The 8,678-nt window shown below is 31.1% G+C and overlaps 1 protein-coding gene and 1 long non-coding RNA gene across 2 annotated transcripts; both read right to left on the bottom strand.

Moving 5' to 3' along the window:
• Positions 1-1,691: 1,691 nt before the first annotated feature.
• LOC108468287 (acyltransferase Pun1-like) lies at positions 1,692-3,029 on the bottom strand. Its single transcript, XM_017769178.1, has one exon. It carries the CDS (start codon positions 3,027-3,029, stop codon positions 1,692-1,694), a length of 1,338 nt encoding a protein of 445 aa, XP_017624667.1.
• A 2,195-nt stretch (positions 3,030-5,224) lies between these two features.
• Positions 5,225-7,199, bottom strand: LOC108467661 (uncharacterized). Its single transcript, XR_008269557.1, has 3 exons — positions 7,062-7,199; positions 5,918-6,006; positions 5,225-5,690 (listed from the first exon to the last, which is right to left on the bottom strand). It is a non-coding gene; the product is annotated as an uncharacterized LOC108467661 (long non-coding RNA).
• Between the last annotated feature and the right edge of the window lie 1,479 nt (positions 7,200-8,678).

Here is an 8,678-nt window from a genome sequence, read left to right as displayed (position 1 = left end):
GGGAGAAATTTATAATAAAATAAATATTAAGCAATCCCCTTATCTAGTAATACATAAATAGGTCAAGTTATCTGTCTAAACTCAAATGTCCATTTGAAATTTTTGAATGTTTGAATAAAAATATTAAGCTCGAAAAATAGATTTTTAAAAAAATAGTCTTACTTAAATATGAGATGTGCTGGGGTTCAAACATTTAAGGTCTAGGTCTAAGTTTGCCCGTTTCTAATTTTTTAGTGTATTATATTATATTAGTTTTTTACCAATAAATATTAGGTACAGTGGTAAAGTATATTATACTCTTAACAAGAGCTGTATGTTCGAACTTTAAAAACGACATTGTTAATAGATGTAGCCTTGAATATTAAACATGAATATGAATGATATCAACTCATCAATATCTCTATCAAGCAATGTCTCGACTTTTTTCCCTTTTAAGTACACATCAATCTCAAAAGATTAAATTAATAATTTATTATTTTTGAGATTAAATTATAATTTTACTATTTATTTAATTGAAATTTTATAAAACTTCTAAGAACTAAAACCGCAATTTTCCGTCAGCCCACTATCTGTCGTCTCCCTTGGCCGCTGGTCGTCGACGTATATAAATGATAAGAAGATATCTTCATTATAGAAACAAGAATTCATTTTATAAACTCTACCGCGACTGTGAACCGAATTTGAGTTTGACGATGTAGAAATAAAGGATTTGCATTCAAATCAATTTTTGTTTCGCACTATATTTTAAATATTAAATTAAATTTGAGTTAAATTATAATTATAATTTTTGGATTATTGTCTCAAATTCGGTTGATTTTACCTATAAACAGCCATTTCTATTTTGTATTCCTACGAGCCTTCTTAACACATTATTCATGATCTGTTTTTTATTATTTAATAATATTTTAGTAATTTTTTTATATCATTGACACATAATTTTAGTAATTTTTTACCCTAAATCATTAACTTTGAACTCCAAATCCTATATCAAAAACCCCAAACCCTACACCTCAAATTTTAAACCCTAACCATGACCTTAAACCTTAAATACCAAGCTCAAACTCAAACCCTGAACACCAAATTTTGAATCTTAAACCCTAAATAGGTCTAAGTCTTAAAGGTTAAGTTTTGGAGGTTAGGGTTCAAGGTTTAGAGTTTGGGATTAAGTGTTGGGTTTAAGGTTTAAATTTGGGGTTTATGATTCAAGATCAAGGTTTAGGGTTTGAGATTCGAGTTTAAGAAGTAAGTTCATGATTCAAAGTTCAAGATAAAAAAAAATTACTAAAATTATGTGTCAATAACACGAAAAAAATTACTAAAATATCATTAAATAATTTAAAAGAGACCATAAATAGTATGCTGGGAAAATTCAATGAAATAATTTCTCATTATCCTACATTGATTCTGACAAAACTATGCAGCGGGCAAAGATACGGTGGAGATCACAACGTTGAGAATATAGCACAAGATTCGGCCCCATCGATATAGCACAAGAAACTTCAATAATAATATACTGTGATATAAGACCTTATTTTTGCACATTAATTCAATGCAAATATAATAATTTATTCTCATTTTCCTCAAGAAAATGATTACATAATCATCTGATCATATCATTGTCAAAGGAAAAGAAAAACATGGAATAAATTCACACAGCAATTATAATCTGAATTGCAGAAAGCACACAAAAATTAAGCATAAATACTGGGGTTAAGAGTAGCATATTTCAGGAGTTCTTCATTTTGTTTAAACAAGGCCATTTCTTCTTCATCCAAAGTCAAGTGAGCTTCAATCCCATCTCTGGATCGTGTGTCAGCTAATGCAATCGTGTTACTCACCAATTTGTTTACACTGACATGCCATATCGGCTGCCCCCAACCAAAATCAGTGTCATATAAAGGAAATTTGCACCAACTTGAACACTTGTAAACGGTCATTTCTTTGTTGTTTCTGAAGAACTCTCCTCTCTCTTTTATGGCTCCCATGATCGCCAATGGAGCACCTTCGCCTGTGAACATGTTTGCCTTGGTGTTATTGAATTCGTTCAAGGATTTTCTCATTTGAATCACTAACTCATGTAGCTCTAAATCTTTCTCTTCATATGCAAGCACCATAAATGGCCATATGAAGTTCCCAACTGCAGTTTCCGGTAACGGAGACAACCTTTTACGCAAGTTGATTGCTTGAAACAATGCTGTCGGCCCGAATGATCCAGTTTTTTTCTTCTTAGTAGCCACCGCACATTTCCATAACAGTGCCAAAACCACCTCCACCCGAGAGGGATGGCTTTGCAACGCCTTTTGAAATTCCTTATCGACTTTAGCCTTCAATTCTGCAATCTTTGAGGCGCTAAATACAAATCTCCTCTGCTCAAACTTTTCAACAGCAACGTCAACAGATACAGACATGGCAGAGAGTTCATCTCTGGGTGCCAAAAATTTTTCTCCGATAAGATCAGGGGTGATGGGGTCACTCAATCCGCGAGAAACAGATGACCAGCACTGAAGAAGAGTGAGTAGTGCAGATACATCGGCGACTTTGTGAGTGAGGGAGAGACTGATAGCCACACCACCACAAGTGAAGCTAGTGAACCGAACGAGAAACATGGCACCATTGGACAATTCCATGGTTGTAGGATCAGTGGTGGGTAAGAAATGGTCCATGAGAATAAAGTCAGGTTGATTAAGGAAATGGGATAATGGAATGTTGACTTTGGCTTCCACAAAGAAAGCACCTTCGTCGTTACAATCAACGGTGGCAGCGTCCAGGAGACGACCACCGAGTGGGTAAAAGAGGGAGAGTGTTTTGGAAATGGAGTCTTGGAGGAGCTTGGATTTTTCAAAGAAGTAATGGTGGTTAGAGATAGAATGAGTGGTGCTATCTGAAGGGTAGAAGAAGGTCATGTTGCCATGGATATCAGGGGAGATTTGATCAAGAAGAGAAAGCTTGAAGGTTTTCAGGTGGGGAGGAGTTGGGGTGGAGGGTTTGATGGTTTGCCTGGAAACAATTTCAGACTTGATTTCAATCATCATTCTGTTTTGGTTTCTTTACGCTGGTTTAACTGACACTTGTTGCGGCCTTGATATAGATATGGGAAAATTGTTTGGGTATTTCTTAATCATCATTAAATTTATTGTATTCATTAAAAACATAATAAATAACTACTCCAACAAGAAACCCTTGCTTAAAAATTTGTTTTTAATTTATTTTTTAGCAAATATCAGTTGACTAACGCGGAGGGAATGATTTTTGAGTATTTAAGTTCCACCTCTATTTTACATATTAGTTTTAATTTATTAATTTTAGTTTAAATTGTATCATTTTTAATTGATTTTTATAATAATATATAGCTTGATATTTATAATTACTCCAACTTATATTTGTAATTATATTATACTTGTTATATTTCAAAACAAAAATATTTTATTTTAATATATAATTATTTTAAAATTTATTATTAAAAAATTACTCTCTCGTAAGGGCAACTTTAGTCAAATATCACCATTTGAAAAAAAACGTAGTTAACAAATTATTTATAAAAATAGTGTGTGGGGCAAAAACTTCTGAAAAGGCCTTATTGCAAAATGTGTTTTACTTTAAAGGAAAATTATAGAAATAGTGACTTAATTTTAAAATTTCATTTTAAGTATTTAAAAATTTATAATTTAAAATTCATATTACATTTTCATTACTCACATTAAAATTTTAAAATAAAAATATGATAAGACATTTTAAAATTACCCCTAATATTGAAATTTCCATGTAAGCTTTGATTTTTGAACTTAATGAAATTGAAACGAAGTAGTGTTGGTTTCTTTGTTTCATTATCATCACCATCCTTCATCATTTCTTCAACGTTAGTTGAAACCACCACCATTGCGCCCATTGTCATCTTCTTCTTTGACAATAGCTCCAATTACTTTTTCACCATCAACTGCGATTTCTCCAGCTTCATGCTTTGAATCATCTCTAACTTTTCTCTTTTATGCTTCTCAACAGGAATGATTTAAAATGTTAATGAAGAAATTAAAAAAAATTATAGTTTGGTGACCAAAATAAAAACACCTTAATAATTGGGTGATTACTAATATAATTTACTCTAAATTTTAATATAATAAAATTAAATAATTATTTCCCAAAGGATTTTGGGTTTTTATTAGTTAGGTGGGAGCAAATTTGTAGAAGCGAAAATGTTTGATTTGTGAAGTCCTTGGTTTGGTTGCATCCAGTAAAATGTTCGACAGGATTGTCCTACGAAGGATTTAACTCTGAAAATATATTTTTTTATGAGTTTTGCCGTTTGGGATTCCTTTTTTAACTTTAGTATTTCTAGTAGGGTTTTCATATCCCTACATATATTTGCTTTGGTGATGGTTTCAAAATTTTCATGTTCTTTGGCTTTGCATTTTTCCCTTTGTTTTATTCCTAAAGCCGGTTTGTTCAATTTTCTGAGTAGAAAATTCTTTTTAAAAATCTAATAGTTTTAGAAATCTTTTTCTCAAATTGAAATTATGTTAACCCAGGGTAAATTTGAAGCATATATCTGTTTAGATTTTAGACCCATTTTCAGGAAAATATACCGAGTTTAAAATGAAAACCAGAAAATGCGCCAATTAAGTAATAAGATTAAATTTCAATAGCATTAACATTAACTTTTAAATATATATTATTTACTATTTAACAAAATTAATATTTTGAAAATTTTTATAATTCCGCAAATGAAATAAATAATAAAATAAAATAATTTTCATGTATTTTTAAACTTAAAATGTTACTTCTGTTAAAATTTTATCTTATTTGATTATTTTTAAAAATACAGAGTTAATTTGATTCATTAAGTAATAATCGATCGAACTAACTTCATCTTGTCCCTATAATATATAGAAAGACTTGACAACTCCTTTCACCTAAATTATTCAACTTCAGTACATCAAAATATAAAACTATGGAAGTAAAAAAGAGAACTATAAACAAAAACCAACAAATATAATGCAACAAAATGCAGATTAGAAAGAGCAAAGGATCCATCAAAGTTTTGAAACTAGAGAGAATAATCAAGCACAATGAACTACACATGGGGCATGACATATATATATATATATAACAGCAGAAAATCTCAACCATTAGTACCATACAAACATATTAACCAACATTCTGAATCTTGCAAGACCTATTGATGCTAAGCATGATGAATGAATCAAGTGGCTTGAACAGTACATAAATCTTGTCTAATAAACAAAACAGGTCTTCCACTTTAATCACAACATAGTCTGTACAGATATATGTTCCCTTGTTTATAGTAACATGGAGACAATTAAGTGCAAAGCAAACCAACATTAGGTGTAAAATCATACGACACAACAAAGAGTTTCACAAAACATTCACTACACACTGTATTTTATTAAATTTCCCATGTCAATTTAGTCCTCACTAACCCACATGGTTCCTAAGCACAACCGGGGGCACTTGATCATCAGGAGACTGGGCATAGGATATAGAGATCAGTTCAGACCTATATTTTTCAGCTCCATCAGTCTTTGTTACTGCAGCACCATTTGTAGCTTCTATATTTTTAGATGCATGTTCTGCATTCAGATCAGTATCAGGTACAGAACTAGATATTGCGATAAGTAACTCGCGAGCTAGCTCCTTGCCAGTAGGTGTTTTACCCATATAATGTCAGTTTTTTCCTGCAATACAAAACCCAAAGTTAAATCTGACTTTCTTTTCAAAGGATATAGAAACTCCACAAGTATACAAAGAGAATAGCATATTACAACAGAGATGAATAATCATCCACCACTCAATCGGTTCCGTAATTTGAAGCATAATGCTGGCCATTTAGTTATATTTAGAAAAGACATATTTCATATTTTGACCCAAAAGAACAGGAGATGCTTGAATGGTTCTGACTGACCAGTTAACCAAAAGGTCCCTTTTATAATTGTGTATAAACAAAATTTCTTTCTCCCATCCTCCTCCTCTAACCCATTGCTAGCTGCTTACCTGTTCACAATATAATTCATGTGTATTACAAGAAACAAAGTATATTGTAGAGGAGTCTGATTTTCTTCAGATAAAATAAAAATCATTTCCAGAGTTCCTCCCCACCTAGAATTTGTTTATAAACCAAACAATTAGAACAACTTTTACCTGGTCATTCTACAGTTACTACACTAAGACCCTAACGAGCTTTAAGAGTTCATACCCTATTAATATGCTATTTCTCAGTCAATCTCAACACTAGTAAGTAGCAAAACTGTATGAATACATCATCTCTTGCCTTGGGTAAAATTTATAAGAATCAAAACTGCAGAAGCACATGTTTCATACTAACAAGAGACACCAAACATTGGTCATACATATTTTAGGTAAAGAGAGGTATAATCAGATAACAAGCTCAACTACAAGCAATTCATCAACAAGGTCTTAAGAAAGAGTGAGAAGAACTAGGATAACCCAAATTACCAAACTTCAAGAATTTTGCAAATTATGATTTTTTTTTTTTTTTTCTGGAAGACAAATCATGGATTCAGGACAAAACATTCGCACGCTTAAGATATTTCTTTACAGAAAAATAAGAGAATCTAAGCCTAAAACTAAAGTCAGTAGAGTTTCCAAGGAAATAAATTCCGATAGATATTGCTTAACAGACTAAAACAAGGAAAACAACAGATCAAGAGCAATTAATTGAGAAAATAAAACATGGCTCAAAACACACTTTCCTCTCATTAAAATTCTTTTTTTTTTCTGTAAAAAACATATTTAGATATATCCTTTCATAATACAAACACATATCCGAAAAATTAGTATTAGATTTAGATTGATTAAAATTTGCAGGAATCGAGAAAGAAGTAAGAATATAGAGGTTCACAAAATTTAGGAAGAAAAATTAAAGGAAAAAAAGAAAAAGGAATTTTTGCCGATTCCTTAGGGTTTCCGATGAAGCAACGGTAAAAAGCAGTTAGGATAAACAAGGAACACGGATCTCGGATCAACCAATAGCACCCAAACAAAAAAAGTAAAAATCGTAAAGCAGAAACTGAAAAAGAAAAGGATACCTTGTTTTCCAGAGTTGGTAAAATCGCTACGTTTGGTGGTGTCCGAAATGAGACATCCATTTAACCCCACTTTTTCTATATGAAATTACTCTTATAACCTCAATTGATTAGTCAATAAGTTTGAGCTTTAATTCTGCTCCCACCCCCTGTACTTTTTGCACATTTGAAATTAAATCCCTATACTTCCAATTCCAGAAATTCAATCCCTCTATATCTTTTATTTAAGGATTTCAGGAATTTTGTTAAATTAAATTATGTGGTATTTTTAGAATAAAAGGAGTTGGTCAATGGTCAATTTTAAGTGGCATGGAAGTCTTATAAACTTGTATCTAGAATTAACACATGGGATACACGTGATATAAAATAGTAAGAATTTTGAAGTAAAAAAACCTATGCTTTTTAAGTTTTTAACCCTTATAAAAGGCCCACTCAACCTGACCCAATATCTCCCTAACTCAAATGGTTATGAAGCAGACCTTAGCAAATTGCACCTTTCATGTTATTGCAACCATTTTTATTTTTATCTTAAAAAGCCATTTTTGTTTTTTTTTTTTTTGATAAATCAACAATTTTTTGGGTAAGAGTTGTAGAATATATTAGGACTTCAATTTAAAAAATAGTAAATAATCATTGTATATTAGGTTAAAAAAGTAAATTGGTCATTCTATTAAAAATTTTATTCATTTTTACTATTAAGTGCTGACATGATTGACAAAGCAATTGGTAGTAATATATGTCATGTTATGTATACCTAATACTGACATAATAATATTTTAATTTTTTAAAAATTCACATTCGGAATGAGTCTGGCCAAATGGTTGTCCCGGTTTATGTTTTACGGGGACAACTATTTGCTAAGGTTTATTTATCCTAGACATGATTTTTCAAAACAAAATATATAAGAAATTATTTAACAATTATTAAGAATTATAAGAATTTAAAATATATATTAAAATTATTAAATACAAAAAAATTGAACAAAATTTAAATAATTTTAAAACTGTCGTCCAAAATAATTTATTAAAATTATTGAATGAAATTAGACAACAATAACGGTTTCTTAAAAAATTATATAATTTTTATAGTAGCTTTGATGTTATTGCAACAATCTAAAAAGAATTGTGTTGCTAAATCAAAGAAATTTGATTTTTGATAAATCCAACATATTTTGTGTTGTAGGAGGAAATATTATGGACTACAAAGTGATTGGTTTTCCAGATTCCAACGGCGATGGGATGAAAATTATTGTCAAAAAGTCATAGCATCTCTGATTCCTGATCCCAGACAACGTCTGCATATTCTTATCCAACACCTCGAAATGCTAATTTGATGGCAGTCGATCACAGGATTTAGTGGACATCCATTCAGCATCCTGTTTGCTGATTGTTCTGTGTCCTAATTCTAACAGGCACCACAAATTCATTTGGTCTGCATAACATGCCTGGTCGATCAATTCAATTTCTGGAAGAAGTGTACTCTTTGTCAGCATTGGGATCTATTGCAGTCATATGTTCATTAGCAGACCCAATAGAAAGAAGCAAAACAAGTTAATTTCCAACAAAATCAGCTTCTTTTGTTGTTCTACTACAAACTAGCAAAAATGTAGGTAGTGGTAAC

Source organism: Gossypium arboreum, chromosome 8 (assembly GCF_025698485.1).
Source record: "Gossypium arboreum isolate Shixiya-1 chromosome 8, ASM2569848v2, whole genome shotgun sequence".
NCBI classification, from domain to species: Eukaryota; Viridiplantae; Streptophyta; class Magnoliopsida; order Malvales; family Malvaceae; genus Gossypium; species Gossypium arboreum.
This window is presented reverse-complemented; position numbering and strand designations above follow the sequence as displayed.